Source organism: Dipodomys ordii, unplaced genomic scaffold (assembly GCF_000151885.1).
Source record: "Dipodomys ordii isolate 6190 unplaced genomic scaffold, Dord_2.0 Scaffold55, whole genome shotgun sequence".
In the NCBI taxonomy this organism is placed as follows: domain Eukaryota; kingdom Metazoa; phylum Chordata; class Mammalia; order Rodentia; family Heteromyidae; genus Dipodomys; species Dipodomys ordii.
Window position 1 is genome coordinate 2,094,097 of NW_012267271.1, and position 16,845 is coordinate 2,110,941.

The following is a 16,845-nucleotide window of genomic DNA, read 5'->3' on the forward strand; positions in this document are numbered from 1 at the left end:
TCAGTGGTAGAGCACTTGCCTTGCATGCATGAGGCCCTGGGTTCGATTCCTCAGCACCACATAAGCAAAAAGAAAAAAAAAAGCTGGAAGTGGCACTGAGGCTCAAGTGGTAGAGTGCTAGCCTTGAGCTGAAGAGCTGAGGGACAGTGCCCAGGCCCAGAGTTCAGGCCCATGACCAGACCCCAAAAAAAAAAAATCTCATGGATTTTCCTGCCCTCGCTGGCTTCAAACCACAATCCTGGGGCTAGGAAGGTGGCTCAGTGGTAGAGTGCTTGTCTTGCATGCATGAGGCCTTGGGTTCGATTCCTCAGAACCACATAAGCAGAAAAAGCAGGAAGTGGCACTGTGGCTCAAGTGGTAGAGCGCTAGCCTTGAGCTAAAGAGCTGAGGGACAGCACCCAGGCCCAGAGGTCAGGCCCCATGAACAAAAAAAAGCAAAACAACAACAACAAAAACCATTATCCTCAGATATCAGCTTCTTGAGTAGCTAGGATTACAGACTTGAGCCATTCTGACAGGATGAAATCTCAATGTCATTTTGATTTGCCATTTCCTTTATGCCTAAAGATGTTGAATATTTCTTCATGTATTTATTAGTCATTGGTACTTCAGTAGTATAGACCTATCTGCCCAATTCATTTGCCCACTTGTATTGTTTGTTCTTTAAATGCTTAATTTTTTGAACTGTATTCTGGATATTAATCTGAAGACTAGCTGGCAAATATTTTCTCCTATTCTGTAGACTATCTCGTTTAAAATTTTTTTTTATATATAAAGGTATTGTTCAGAGGGATTACCATTTTATAAGTCAGGTAATAAGTACATTCCTTTTTGGAAAATGTCACTCCTTCCTTTGTTCTCTGCCAGTTTTTACCTCCCATTCCCAGCCACAAGTTATGTGTCTTTTGTTTTGTTTTGTTTTTGGTCGGTCATGGGCCTTGAACTTTGGGCCTGAGCACTATCCCTCAGCTCTTCAGCTCAAGGATAGCGCTCTACCACTTGAGCTACAGTGCCACTTCCTCCCAGCCACAAGTTATATAGTTCATTTTCAACAGTTTCTACTGAGTACCACTGCTGCATTTGTTTACCCAATGTGCCCCTTATATCACCTAAGACAGAAAAACAAACAAGAAAAAGAAAGAAAAGAAACCCTCTTGTTTCTTTTTGGTTATGGGACTTGAACTCTGGACCTGGGCCTGGGCGCTGTCCCTCAGCTCTTCAGTTCACGGCTAATGCTCTACCACTAGAGCTACTGAGCCACTTCCGGCTTTTTTGCTTATGTGGTGCTGAGGAATTGACCCAGGGCCTCATGCATGCAAGGCAAGCGCTCTACCACTGAGCCACCTTCCCAGCCCCCTTGTTTCCATTTCTTTGAATTCATTTCAATATACATTATTTTATATGATCAGTGCAGCTCTATGTTCCTCCCTTAATAGTATACTCCTTTGGTTTCACTGTGGTGACTGCCTAGAGTCTTGTATAACTTGTCATGTATTTTAGCTTCTGCATATGAAGGAAAAAATGCACTGTTTTTTCTTTGAGCTTGTCTTACCTCAATTAACATAATTTGTTCTAGGTCCATCCATTTCTCTGCAAATGAGATAATGTTATTCTTTCTAATGACTGTGTAAAATTCCAGGTACCAGATTTTTGATCCACTCGTCTATTATGGGGCATCTGGGCTGTTTCCATAACTTGGCTATTGTGAACTGTGCAGCAATAAACATGGATGTGCAAGTGTCTTTATGGCATCTTGACTTATAATGTCCTGGGTAGATGCCCCTGAGTGTTATGGCTGTGATGTAGGGAAGATATATGTTTAGTTTTTTGAGGAACCTCCAGGCTGTCCAAAGTGGTTGTATTAGTTTACATTCCCATAGGCTGTCTCTTGATTCTGCACATTGTTGCTTTGTTGTGTGCAAGTTTTTGAGACAATCCCATCTATCAATTGTTGCTATAAAAAAAAAAAGCATCACTTATGCCTCTGTCTTCAAGTGCCTTCAAAGTATCAAGATCTTTGATCCATTCAGAATTGATTTTTGTACATGGGAGAGATCAAGACCTAATTTCTCTTTTCTACATATGGATATCCACTTTTTCCAGCATTACTTGTGAGAGACTGTTTTTAGTACTTCTGTCAAAAATCAGATGGCTATAGCTGAATAAGCGTATTCTGTGATCTAGCATGATTATGCTAGAGTTTTCTGTTTAGTTTGTGCTGGTCCTGGGGATTGAACTCAGCCTAGGCACTGTCCCTGAGCTTCTTCTGCCACTTAAATCATAGCTCAACTTCAGCTTTTTTGTTTCATTTTGTTTTTTTGTCGGTAGTGGTCCCTGAACTCTGGGCCTGGGCACTGTTCTTCAAGTCTTCAGCTCAAGGGTAGCGCTCTACCACTTGAGCCACAGCTCAACTTCTGGCTTTTTTTCTGCTAACGTGGTGCTGAGGAATCAAACCCAGGGCCTCATGCATGCAAGGCAGGCACTCTACCACTGAGCCACTTTCCCACCCAACTTCAGCTTTTTTTGATGCTTAATAGGAGATAAGAATCTCATGGACTTTCCTGCCCTTTCTGGCTTTGAACTGCAGTCCTCAGATCTCATCCTCTGGAATAGCTAGGATTACACATGTGAGCCATGGCTCATGCTGTTTTTGTTACTATGGCTCTGTAATATAATCAGAAGTCAGACATTGTAACAATTACAACATTGTTCTTTTTGCTCAGGATTGTTTTTGACTATTTGAAGTCTTTTGTGCTTTCAAATGAATTTTAGAAATTTTCAATTTTTATCAAAAACACACTGGAATTCTGGTGGAAGTTGTGTTAAATCTGTAATTGCATTCAATAGCTATGTTCACAATATTAATTCTGCTAACCCATGAACACTGAAGATCTTTCCATCTTCTTGGGTCTCGCTTTCTTTCTTCAAGGTTTTATAGTTTTTCATTATAAAGGTCTTTCACCTCCTTAGGTTTATTCTCAGATGCCAAATTTTTGATGCTACCGTGAACAGAATTATTTTTCCTAATTTATTTCTCAACATGTTCATTATTGGTATATAGAGAATCTACTAATTTTTTCATGTTGATTTTATATCCTGCTACTTTGCCAAAGAATTGCATCAGTTCTAACAAGTTTTTGGTGGAGTCTTTAGGATCTTTTATATACAGGATCACATCATCTGCAAAGAGGAGTAATTTACTTATTTCCTACTTTGATCCCTTTTATTTCTTTCTTTTGTCTTATTGCTTTAGATTACAATTCAAGCACTATTAGGATTAAAAGTGGAGAACTGGGTGCCAATGGCTCATACCTATAATCCTAGCTAATCAGGAGGCTAATAGCTGAGAATTGAGTTAGTTCAAAGCCAGCCCAGGGATGACACATCTGCAAGACTCTTATCTCCAATTAACCAACAAAATCTAAAAGTGGAGGTAAGGCTCAAGTGGCACAGTGCTAATCATAAGCAGAAAAAGCCAAAAGAGAGGACAAGATCCTTAGTACAAATACCAGTATCAGCACAAGTGTGTGCACAAGCACACGCATGTGAAGTGCATACATTGCCTCATTACTTACTTTAGAGGAAACAGTTTGAAGTGTTTCTTTTTTAGCACAATGCTGGCTATAGGTTTATTGCATATTACATACCTTATATTCTTTCTATTCCTAGCTTTTATCATGAAACAATGTTTAATTCTGTCAAAGGCTTTATCTGCATCTACTGAGATACTCACCTGTTTTTTGTTCTTTATTGTGTTTATATGTTGTATTTTCTATGTTGATTTGCATAGGTTGAACCATTAGATCATGATTTGCTTTTCTTCATGCATTTTTTTGGGGGGTGGGTCATGGGGCTTGAACTCTGGGTCTGGGCGCTGTCCCTGCACTCTTCAGCTCAAACTGAGCACTCTACAGCTTGAGCCACAGTGCCACTTCCGGTTTTCTAGTGGTTTATTGGAGATAAGAGTCTCACGGATGGTCCTGTCCAGGCTGGCTTTGAACTGCGATTCTCAGATGTCAGCCTCCTGAGTAGCTAGGATTACAGGCATGAGCCACCGGTGCCCAGCTTCTTCATGTATTCTTATCCAGTTTCAACATCAGGATAATATTAACTTCAAAGAATAAGATAAATAGTGTTTCTTCCCTTTTATTTTTATTGAACAGTCTGAGGAGCACTGATAAGAGTTCTTCTTTTTAAAGACTGGAGAATGCAGCAGTGAATCTTTGATGGATACTCATGTTATTACTGCTTCAATTTCATCATTAAATTCCTTTTAAGTGATTTATATGCAAGTAATCAAAAAAAATTTTTTTTTTTTTTTGTCAGTCGTGGGGCTTGAACTCTGGGCCTGGGCGCTGTCCCTCAGCTCTTCAGCTCAAGGCGAGCGCCCTACCACTTGAGCTCCCCCGCCACTTCCGTTTTTCTGGTGGTTTATTGGAGATAGGAGTCTCACGGTCTCTCCTGCCCAGGCTGGCTTTGAACCGCGATCCTCAGATCTCAGCCTCCTGAGTAGCTAGGATTACAGGCGTGAGCCACCAGCGCCCGGCAGTAATCAAAATTTTGAAACATTTCTTCAAGATTTTCCATTCCATGGGCTGGAAAGGTGGCTCAGTGATCGAGTGCTTGCCTTGCATGCCTGAGGCCCTGGGTTCGATTCCTCAGCACCACATAAGCAAAAAGAAAAAAACCAGAAGTGACACTGTGGCTCAAGTGGTAGAGTGCTAGCCTTGAGCTAAAGAGCTGAGGGACAGCGCCCAGGCCCAGAGTTCAGGCCCCACAACTGGACCCCCCCCCAAAAAAATTCCATTCCATTAAAATACAAATTTTCAATGTATTCCCTAATAATACTCTGGATTTCATTACTGTTCGGTGTGATGTCCCCTTTCACATCTCTAATTCTATTCATTTGGATTTTTCTCCCCCTTTCTTTTGGTTAGTTTAGCTATGGGTTGGTAAATCATGTTTATCACTTCAAAGACTGACTCATTTGGGGCTTGAACTCAGGGCCTGGGGCTTGAACATAGGGCCTGAGCATTTTTGCTCCAGGCTAGCACTGTACCACTTGAGCCACAGCTCTACTTCTGGTTTTTTGTTGATTAATTGGAGGTAAGAGTCTCTTAGACTTTTGGACTTTCCTGCTTGCGATGCCATCAAACTAGGAGGATCTTCAGCTCTCAGCCTCCTAAATAGTGAAGATTACAGGTGTGAGCCACCAGCGCTTGGCAAGATTGTATTTTTCATTCTAGTATTTTTAGGTTTTAAATTTTTTTTGTGGGGGGGGCGGTTGTGGGCCTGAACTCTGGGCCTGGGTGCTGTCCCTCAGCTCTTCAGCTCAAGGCTAGCACTCTACCACTTGAGCCACAGCCCCACTTCCAGCTTTTTTCTTTTTGCTTATGTGGTGCTGAGGAATCGAACTCAGGGCCTCAGGCATGCAAGGCAAGCGCTCTACCACTGAGCCACCTTCCCAGCCCAGGTTTTAAATTTTTTGCAAGGTATTTTTATTAGCATAATTAGTTGTATAAAGGGGATCTGATTATGACATTTCTACATATGTACAGGTTTGGTTTGGTTTGATTTGATGCCAGTTCTGGAGCTTGTGCATTGTCTCCAAGCTTTTTTGTTCAAGGCTAGTGCTCTACCACTTGAGACATGGCTTCACTTCTGGCTTTTTGGTGGTTAATTAGAGATAAGAGTCTCATGGGCTTTCCTACCCAGACTGGCTTTAAACTATGATCCTCAGATCTCAGCCTCCTGAGTAGCTGGGATTACAGGCATCCAGTCACTGATACCTTACTAGTCTTTGCTTTTTTTTTTTTTTTTGGGTCCAGTCGTGGGGCCTGAACTCTGGGCCTGGGCGCTGTCCCTCAGCTCTTCAGCTCAAGGCTAGCACTCTACCACTTGAGCCACAGCGCCACTTCTGGCTTTTTTTTTCTTTTTGCTTATGTGGTGCTGAGGAATCGAACCCAGGGCCTCAGGCATGCAAGGCAAGCGCTCTACCACTGAGCCACCTTCCCAGCCCTAGTCTTTGCTTTTAAAGAAAGCCAATGTAGTTTGGGATGGCTTTGAATTAACTATCTCAGGCTAGCTTCAAACTTGTGAACTTCCTGACTCATCATCCAGAGTGCTGGGATTATAGTCATACACCACCACACCCAGTTTATACAACTTTACAGTCTCTACAATACGTATTACTGGGATTGAGGAGTAAAGACCTGAGATGACAAATATTCATATTGTTATGATCCAGAAGGTAACATCTGTGTATTCAGGCTAAACCCAGTTTCTCAACATGGCACTACTAATCTTTTCCTGTAGAGGGCTGCTTTTCTATTCAACACCAACAATTATATAACACCAATAACTATATAACTATACAACAATATAACAGCTTTGGCTGTTATATTCTAATAGCTAGAGGGACTCCCTAACTGATGGAAAAATATTTTTAACATCGCCAAATAATCTTTATTGGCCATGCTATCCACAAATGAACATCACTGGTCTAGATGTTTAAGTTTAATACTATTAGAAGTATTTGGAACACATTTGACAATATTTTCAATGACCTGAGTATCTAACAATCTTTTAAACATTGTACCTCAATGAACATCAACATGTCTTAAATTATGGCTCAATCTCCCCGCATCCTTAAGCTAGTTACAATACTAATCTTTGCCAACAACAAGAACATTACACTGAACTTCCCTCCCACCACAACTAAGAACTACTCTGTTGAGAAACATTCTTTTCTATTATTATTAATTTTTGTTTTGTGCTGTTCCTGGAGCTTGAATTTAGGGCCTGGGCACTGTCACTGAGCTTTACAGTTCAAAGCTAGTGCTCTACCACTTGAACTATACAGCTCCACTTCTAGCTTTTTGGTGGTTCATTGGAGGTAAGAGTCTCAAGGACTTTCCTGCCTGGGCTGGCTTAAAACCTTGATCCTCAGATCTCAACCTCCTTGAGTAGCTAAAATCTGAAGTGTGAGCCAGCAGCATCCATTCTCCTTACTAATTTTTATCATCAAACCTAGTGCACCCATATTCTAAAGTGTTCTACCACTCAATACTTCATTTCCTATCAATACCACAATCCCTTGTGTTACTTCAGGCTCTCAAAATGTATTACCTGGCCTGTTGCTTCTATGACATTTCTATTCCATTCCAACTTATAGTCCACAATACTATCAGACCAATACTTCTGAAACCTACTTTTGCTGCCCTCCTTAAAAACCTCTCAAGAGCACCCTCCTACCTATGGCTGTGCTTCCCAAAACCAGTCCAGATGCTTTCTTCAGGATTTTTGTCAAATTACTATCACATTCAAGAGTGAATTTCGGTTAACAGTTTTCTGAACTGAGGTTCTTTTTCAGCTAACCACATATTAAACAATATTCCAGCCCAATGCTGGTGGCTCATGAGCCTCTTTTTTTTTTTTTTTTTGCCAGTCGTGGGGCCTGAACTTTGGGCCTGGGCACTGTCCCTCAGCTCTTCAGCTCAAGGCTAGGTTCTACCACTTGAGCCACAGCACCACTTCCAGCTTTTTTCTGCTTATGTGGTGCTGAGGAATTGAACCCAGGGCCTCATGAGTGCAAGGCAAGCACTCTACCACTGAGCCACCTTCCTAGCCCTCATGAGCCTCTTATCACCAACAAACTACTCAGAAAAAGCTGGATGTGGTGCTGTGGCTGAATTGGTACAGTGCTAGCCCTCAGCAAAAAGAAGCTCAGGGACAGAGTCCAGGCCCTGAGTAGAAGCTCAGGACCCACAAACACACAAAATTTTAAAAATCCCATAGTCACAGTGGGATTTGTTTTCTCCAAAACATAAAAACATTTCAAGGAAAGAGATATAGCTCAGAAGAAAGTTTTTCCAAGCATATAAAAGACCTAAGTTCATTCTCTAACACAGGAAAAATGCATTAATTATTAATAATCATAGTAATAATCATTAATTTATGCACCATCTTAAAAAAAAACTCTTAGTCTTCAAAGACTTAGCTTCTGCCTATTTTCCAAGCAGCACTTTTAGCCAGACCAAACCACTTCAAGTTCTCTGAAAAGATGTCTTTTCTTTTCTTTTTTTTAGATAAAACTACATGGTATACTATTGCACATGGCATTTATTCCCTTGTTTGTTCTTTCTTTCCCATTTCATCTATTTGAACTCTGCTCATCTAATCATTGCTACTTCTTTGTGAAACCATTTCTGGCTCCAGATTTAGATAATGCTTTTTGTTTTCTAACACCTCGGAAAGCCTTCCAGATTTTACCACACTGCATAATGATCATTTATTTAACTCTGTAATCTCTTTACTATACAAAGACACCCAAGGACAGAGAGAAGAATCTGGTTCTACCAGGGTATTCATAAGGAATAATACTTGTCACAAGGAGCTACCTGAAGAAAAATTTGGCCAGGCTTAATGGTACATTCCTGTAATCCCAACACTAGGAAGGCAAAGGCAAGGGGATTGCCAGTTTGAGGTCATCTTTGCTCACAGGGAGACTGTCTCAAAACAAACAACAAAGGCTAGGAATGCATTCAATAGAACAGTGCTTGGGGAGCATGGGTAAAGCCCTGGGATCATCCTCAGCTGGGGGAAAAAAGTTTGTTTTGTTACATGTGTGGAAATGCCACAATGAATAATACTACCTCATACTCCCATTCATACAATACTTACTAAAAACTAATTGAAAACAAAACAAAATCAATTAATCTTTACTGGTTATCTAAAACTTGGAAGTACAGAAATAAACAAGACTGATCCTATTTCTTAATCAGTTTGTTGTCTGACATTTGCTATCTACAAGGTAGAACACTGGTAAGTAGGAAAATGGAGCAATAACCAGACACTGGTGGCCCAAGCCTAATTCTATCTACTTACAGGACTAAGATCTAGAGGACAGTAGTCAGTTAGGGCAGAAAAGTCTGAGACTCATTTCCAGCAAAAAGAAAGGCTGAAGTTGTAGCTAAAGTGGAAGCTGAGTGAGCTTTCAAACTAAGCAAGCATAAGGTCCTAAGTTCAAACCCAGTACAGGAAGAGGAAGAACTAGTCAGCAAAATAATGTCAGTATAGAAAAACAGAATTTTAAAGAAATAAAAGGGCTGGGAAGATGGTTCAGTGGTAGAGTGCTTGCCTTTCATGCATGAGGCCCTGGATTTGATTCCTCAGCATCACATACACAGAAAAAGTCAGAAGTGGCACTGTGGCTCAAGTGGTAGCGTGTTAGCCTTGAGCTGAAGAGCTGAGTGACAGTGCTCAGGCCAAGTTCTGGTCCTGACTGACAAAAAAAAAAAAAAATTCAAATATGCACTCTGTTGAATTACTGTGTAAAAAAAAAAAAAAATCACTTAAACTAAGTCCTGGCTGACACCTCAGTGTTTTATCAAAAGGTCTGTATAGCTGGGTGCTGGTGGCTTGCCCCTGTAAACCTAGCTATTCAGGAGTTTGAAATCTCAGGATTATGTTTTTAAGCCAGCCCAGGCAGAAAAGTCTGTGAGAGTCTTACCTCCAAATAATATCAAAAAGCTGGAAAGTGCAGCTGTGGCTTAAGTCTGAAGCAAAAAAGCTAAGGAACAAGCCACTCAGGAGCTGAGATCTGAGGATCATGGTTCAAAGCCAGCCCAGGGGAGAGTCCATGAGGCTCATCTCCAATTAACCACCAGAAAATAGGAAGTGGTGCAGCACTAGCCTTTTGCAAAAAAGCTTAGGAACATGGCCCAGGCCCTGAGTTCAAGCCCCACAACTGACCACCCCAAAAAAGCTAAGGGATAATGCCCAAGATCTGAGTTAAACTCCCAGCACTAACTCATGAACACATAAAAATTGTGTAAATGACAGAACTGACATAAAGTTGCTCTGAAATCTCTTAAGTATCTATGTAAATTCTAAGCATTGTAAGTCAGCTCTGATTGTGGAATCCAGAAGCCCTGCACAGAGGAAACAGCTCAAGAGTTACAGCTTGAATGGAAGTGAATAAGGAGCACAGTAAGTCTTCTAGAAAACAAGCACAAATAGTGATTATAAACAGGAATTTTGGAGCCAACCTACCTAAGTTCAAATATCAATACTAGTTACACGAGTTGGGAAAGCTTCTTAAGGTGACTGTACTTCAAATACCTGTCTGTAAAATGGGTCAAATACCTATACTCAACTTATAGTGCTATTATGAATATTAAATGACTTATTATTCATGTTACATGTCTGAAGATGTAGTTCAGTGGGGAAGTACAAGCTTGGTATCTTTAAGACTTTGGATTTGATTTCCAGTACAATATACTTACACACATAAACACACGTAATTATTCCATGTTAGTATTTAGGAAACACATGAAAGAGATTAAGCAGAAACAAAGAATCAGGGAAGTATTGTTAGAAATCAGGCCATACTGCCAGAAAAAAGTGATAGAGTTGGGAACAGGTGGCGCACACCTGTAATCCTAGAAATTGTGAGGCTCATATCTGTGTATGTTGTATTTATATAAGGAGTCTATCTTCAGAAGACACAGCAAAGTAACAAAACGCCAGGCTTCAGAAAGTGTCAACATCAGGTGCTGATGGCTCATGCTGAGATCTGAGGATCAAGGTTCCAAGCCAGCCTGGGCAGGAAAGTCTGTGAGACTCTTCTCTCCAATTAACCATCAGAAAACAGGAAGTTAAGCTTTGGCTCAAAGTAGTAGAGTGCTAGCTTAAAAAAAAAAAAAGCTCAGAGTGAGTGCCCAAGCCCTGAGTTCCATCCCCACAACAACAAATAAAATCTTAAAACATGCAGAAAACACTCTTCTAGCAGTACACACAAAGCCAGCTGCTGTACTGTGTATGGTTTTCTCCTCTGTACTCCAAGAGTCAGTGAAGAAGTTGGGCTGTAAGCTTACCATGCACCACTAACACACACACACACACACACACACACGCACACACAGGATGTAGCTTACCATGCACCAATACCACACACACACACACACACACACACACACACACAAACACACACACAGAGCCAGGTGCCAATGGCTCACACCATTTGATGAGGAGATCTGAAGATTGTATTATGTAGTTTGAAGCAAGCCCTAGCAGGCAGGAAAGTTCTTGAGACTCTTATCTCCAATTAACCACCAGAAAATTGCAAGAGGAGCTTTGGCTCAAGGTGGTGGAGTGCTAGCCTTGAGCAAAAAAGCTCAATGACAGCCTCCAGGCTGTGAGTTCAAGCCCTAGAAGAACCAAAAAATAAATATAATAATAATAATAGTAGTAGTAATAGTAGTAACTTTCACTAAGAAAGGCAATACAGTAAGTGGCAAAACTAGTAAGATGTCTGAAAGGACAATGACTATTGTATATGATAAAGGTCTATATAATTAGGGCTGGAAAGGTGGCTCAGTGGTAGAGCGCTTGCCTTGCTTGAATGAGGCCCTGGGTTCAATTCCTCAGCACCATATAAGAAAAAAGAAAAAAGCTGGAAGTGGCACTGTGGCTCAAGCGGTAGAGTGCTAGCCTTGAGCTGAAGAGCTGAGGGACAGCGCCCAGGCCCAGAGTTCAGGCCCCACGACCGGACCCCCCCCAAAAAAAAAGGTCTATATAATTAGATAGAAGCTGAAGGAGGTACCAGAGGTGGTTCACCATATCTCAAATGAAGGGGAGATATCTTTGAGACTTTATGGATGCATCCTGAACACAAGGCAAAACTTTGCATAGCAAGTAGCTTTATGTGAAAAACTTGGAGAAGCAAAAAATAGTGTTCCAAAAACATACTATTATTATTCCCAGAAATAGTTATTATGCTGCATACCTGAGAGACACACTGGTATTTTCCCAATCCTGCCTACATTAACTGTCTTCAGCTACTATGTAAAAAGAAATTGAACACTACCTCAATGTGCAATTTCTGTATTTTCATGTCACTTTTTACAAGTCCAGCCAGGCATTGGTGGTTCATGCCTGTAATCTTAACTATTCAGGAGGCTGAGATCTGAGGATCCTGGTTCAAAGCCAGCCTAGACAAGAAAGTCTGGAGACTCTTATTTCCAATTAACTACCAAAAAGCCAGAAATTATGCTGTAGCTCAGAGTGGTAGAGGACTAGCTTTTAGCACAAAAGCTCTGGGACAATGCCAAGGCCCTAAATTCAAACCCTAGAACTCCCACCAGAAAAAAAAAAAAAAAAAGTCCAGACTAAAAGAACACCACCAGTTTCAGGTTCCAGGCCAGCCTGTGCTATAAAATATGTCTCAAAAAGTAAAACTAGAGCCAGGCGCCAGTGGCTCATGCCTGTAATCCTAGCTACTCAGGAGGCTGAGATCTGAGGATCACGGTTCAAAGCCAGCCCAGGCAGGAATGTCAGTGAGACTCTTATCTCCAATAAAAACCACTAGAAAAGCAGAAGTGGTGCTATGGCTCAAGCAGTAGAGCATTCGCCTTGAGCTGAAGAGCGCAGGGAAAGCTCCCAGGCCCAGAGTTCAAGCCCCACAATGGACCAAAAAAAAAAAAAAGTAAAAACTAAAAACACATGTGTAATTCAGCACTGGGGACACTACCCAATATGGTGCACATATGTAATCCCAGGACTGGGGAGGCTGAGGCAAGGTCTCAGTTTGACACAAGCTTGAGTTACACACTTGTCAAAAGAAAAAAACTTTCCAAGATACACACACAATCTCCAAATTAGTTATAAAACCTCTTTACCTCTAAATTTTTAAGTTTTAAGTATTCAGCTAACTTGCCTCTTATCATCCAGGTATGAAACCTGTGCCTTTTCTAGTATTCCTGAAATCCTTCTTTTTTTTGGGGGGGGGTCCAGTCGGGGGGCCTGAACTCTGGGCCTGGGCGCTGTCCCTCAGCTCTTCAGCTCAAGGCTAGCACTCTACCGCTTGAGCCACAGCGCCACTTCCGGCTTTTTCTTTTTGCTTATGTGGTACTGAGGAATTGAACCCAGGGCCTCAGGCATGCAAGGCAAGCGCTCTACCACTGAGCCACCTTCCCAGCCCCTGAAATCCTTCTTATAGATGAGAATCACATGAGCTCTATGTAAGGAAGGTTACGTTCTGTACTTGAGTTTTATGTATTTTAGTCTTATTTCTTCAAAACAGTTTGGCAAGCCAGGCGCCAGTGGCTCACACCTGTAATCCTAGCTACTCAGGAGGCTGAGATCTGAGGATCGCTGTTCAAAGCCAGCCCAGGCATGAAAGGCTGTGAGACTCTTATCTCCAATAAGCCACTAGAAAACCAGAAGTGGTGCTGTGGCTCAAGTGGTAGAGTGCTCACCTTGAACTGAAGAGTGCAGGGAGAGCGCCCAAGCCCAGAGTTCAAGCCTCATGACCGACCAAAAAAAAAAAACAGTTTGGCATATCTGATCTAGTTCTAGTGATGTGACCACTTCCAGTTCAGCTATAAAGAAACTGTAATTAAGCCAGAACACTGGTGGCTCCCATCTGTAACCCAAACTACAAGAAGGTTCAGGGCTAGCCAAGGCAAGTGTTCATGAAACCACTATCCTAGCAGAAAAAGCTGTGTGTGGATGCTTGTGCCTATCATCCCAGCTATGTCAGGAAGGGTAAAAAAAAAAAAATAATAATAATGTTCGAAGCCGGTGCTGATGGCTCATGCCTGTAATCCTAGCTACTCAGGAGGCTGAGATCTGAGGATCACGGTTCAAAACCAGCCCAGGCAGGAAAGTCCATGAGACTCTTATCTCCAATTAACAACCAGAAAACCAGAAGTGGTGCTGTGGCTCAAGTGGTAGCCTTGAGCTGAAGAGTTGAGGGACAGCACCCAGTCCCAGAGTTTAAGCCCTATGACCAACAACAACAAAAACTAGGTTCAAAGGATCAGTAATGTCAGCTACTTGGGAGGAAGAGATGGGGATAAGTTTGACATCAGCTAGGGTGAAAAGAAGTTCAAGAGATTCCATCTCAACCAACAGTTAGGCTAGGCCCAGTGGCTGTACTCCAGTCATCCCTAGTACCAAGGGGAAGCACAAGTAGGAGGACCACAGTTCAAGGTGGCCTGGGAATAAATCCAGACCCTCCCTCAAAAATAACCAAGGCACAAAGAGGTGATAGGTATACCTCAAGTGGTAGAGCACCTGCCTAGCAATGATCACACCCTGAGTTCAAGCCCCAGTGTGCCCTCTCAAAAGGAAATTGTAATTAGATCTAGAACTATGCAGATATTTTGATTTAATCAAGTTAAAACACAAGTGGCTTTCTGCCTTCTTTTCTACCAAAGCAAATCTTTTCCATGTTCATTAGAAAGCCCCAGTTATTTCTTTTCTTCCTCCTGTAGAATCTTCTATTTTGGCTTTAAAGCCTCAGAAAAGGTACTCCTGGAATACTTCCTTGGACTGCCTATTTTTAGTTTGCACTACATGCCAAGAAACAGAAACAAAATTAAATTTCTTTAAATACACTAGAGACTTGCAGCACAGCAAATTAATCTGATAAAAAACATTTCCAGGACAGAATAAAAAAAACACACACATAACAAAAAAAACATATTTACAGAGAAAAATCCAAAATTATGCTCTTAATAGTGAACCAAAAGAATATGTGTATATGGGGGGGGAGTTACTGAGAAATATAGAAGCTAAGTATAGTCCAACTATATTTCAACGAAAAAAAAAGTACTTTAATAACTCTATTTCTTTAAGGTGCTTTAATAACTATATTTCTTTAAGGTGAAAAAAGTAATGTTTGTCCAACTAAAAGTGTAGAAAATTCCTCTAATTATTTTTCATATCACTTCAGTGACCAATGCCAAATTAATTATCAAGCACATTCTCCTAATATGCAATATTTTATATTAATTATAAACAAAAAGCATAAAACAACTTCACTCAAACTCAAAAGAAAGTCCCACATCAACTCATTGATTAACATACAATAATTGACTACACCTATGGAATTTTCCATGCTAATTGTTAATTAGCAAGAAGTCTGGTTAGTTTTCCATGAATTTCAAGGTTAGTTGTATTGTTGTTTCCCAAAAAGCACATATTGTAGAAAGAAGACACAAACCTAAGGACTGACTCAGATGAACAAATATGCTGCATTACTTCTAATAAACGGTTTGTCCTTATTTAAATTATCCTATTAAAATGAGGAAATGACTCTCTAATCATATAATGCATATAATTAACATGCAAATACAATCCAGTTACATTCACATGGGCACAAGTGGTTTTAAACATTTTGCATACTTGCTGACTGACCTTAAATACCAACTTCCTGAACCAAAGAAGAGTTTAAAAATTCACAGGGTAAAGCCTTAAGAGAAATTTAGTCACAGATAAGGATATTTTTTTCTTAGACAAGTGATTTTAAACTCATAGTTTAAAGCATAAAAAAAGAATTCAAATTATCAACAACTGTTGATATACGCCTAACCACAACAGTAAATCAAAGTTAATGGGACAAAGCAGACACTAGCAGCGGTGGATAAACCCCTCTAGGAAGCTATGCACTGAAACCCTGCAAAAAGTTGTATGCTTTTTAGGCCCATTTCTTTTACAGACATTCAATCCTTCATCCACACATTCACTCTTGAGTGGAATCAGCAGGAGCAAGGACTGTCACTTCCTTTGGAGAACCAAGGAAATGAAACCTTGAGTTGAGTTTATACGGACTACAACCTAAAGGACGCCAAAGTAACTGTACTTCTGGTACGTCTTGCCGCCTGCCGACTTGATACACTTAAATTAGCTCAAGCACGCGCCCAGAATCAGGAGTGACAACTGAATTAGCAGAATACTAACATCACTAAAAATCAACTCGGAGGAGTGCAAAGGGAAGAGGGGCGACCTGCCATTCTTTCCGATCGGTGCCAGCCCGACCTAGCCCACGCCTCCCCCTTTCTCCGGGCAGGGCCTAAACACACAGGAGCTGCGTCCCTAGAGCCGACCCCGCACCTCCTGTCAGACGCCGGGCAGGCTGCGCTGCTGTCACCTCCAGTGGGCGCGACCCATCCTGAGAGGACCGCCCGCCGGGGCTCGGCTCCGACTTCGGGGGACCCGGGCATGGAGATCGAGCATACAAGTCTGGTAGGCAAAGCTGCCAGGGCTTCGAGTCCTGGGACATCTCAAAGGCCAGGAGGGGCGACCCGGGGGACCAGAGGCCGTGACACCCCTTTAGGGGTCGCGGCTCAGAGAGCCCGGACAGCAGTCGCGGAGCTCGGACTCTCCCGGCGCCCCGCACCTTGCCAGGTTGTGCTGGATCGCCAGGCACCGCCGAGGCCCCACACTACGAGCGGACCAGAGACCCGGCAGGGGTCCCCCAGCGAGAGAAGGGCGGGCCGGCGGGCACCCCACAGCCGGAAGGGGTTTGCCCCGCAAGCTCTGCTCCAACAGGCCGGGCTTACCTTCAGGTCGTTCTCTGGAAGGTACTTGCACAGCCGCGCTATTTCCACATACTTGTCCAGATCCAGAGGCGCCATTTTAGGAACAACAAGCGGCGGTAGCGGCGGCGGCGGCGGCAGCGGCGGCAGTACTGGCGGAGGCAGCGGCGGAGGCCGAAGCCGGAACTCCGGCTGCGTCACTTCCGGATCGTGAGTGGCGTCTGCGTAGTGACGTCGGAGCCTGACATCCTTCTCCCCGGAAACTTCCTAACGCGTTAGGCCCTCTTCGCTGAACCCGGGGTACCGGCCGAGAGAGAGCCCCAGTCGTTCAGGCGTACAAGACTAGCTGGGACCCGTAATTGTTGGTCTCGAGGAATGCTGGGACTTGTAGTTCTCAGCTACGGCTGACTACTCTTCTTTTTATTTTGGTTTTTATTTCACCTTTTTTCCTCCAGATTCATTGCGGGGGAACCTGGCGACGCATTTCCGAGAGAAAACGGCGATTTGGGAAACTGAACAT

At 42.4% G+C, this 16,845-nt stretch overlaps 1 protein-coding gene across 1 annotated transcript in view; it reads right to left on the minus strand.

Moving 5' to 3' along the window:
- Ppp6c (protein phosphatase 6, catalytic subunit) overlaps window positions 1-16,525 on the minus strand; it is a 38,770-nt gene extending 22,245 nt beyond the window's left edge. Inside the window, exon 1 of the mRNA XM_013021260.1 lies at window positions 16,350-16,525. Within this exon, the coding sequence (XP_012876714.1) occupies window positions 16,350-16,424 (75 nt within the window). The 5' untranslated portion in view covers window positions 16,425-16,525. The remainder of the gene's footprint in view (window positions 1-16,349) is intronic.
- Window positions 16,526-16,845: the final 320 nt, after the last annotated feature.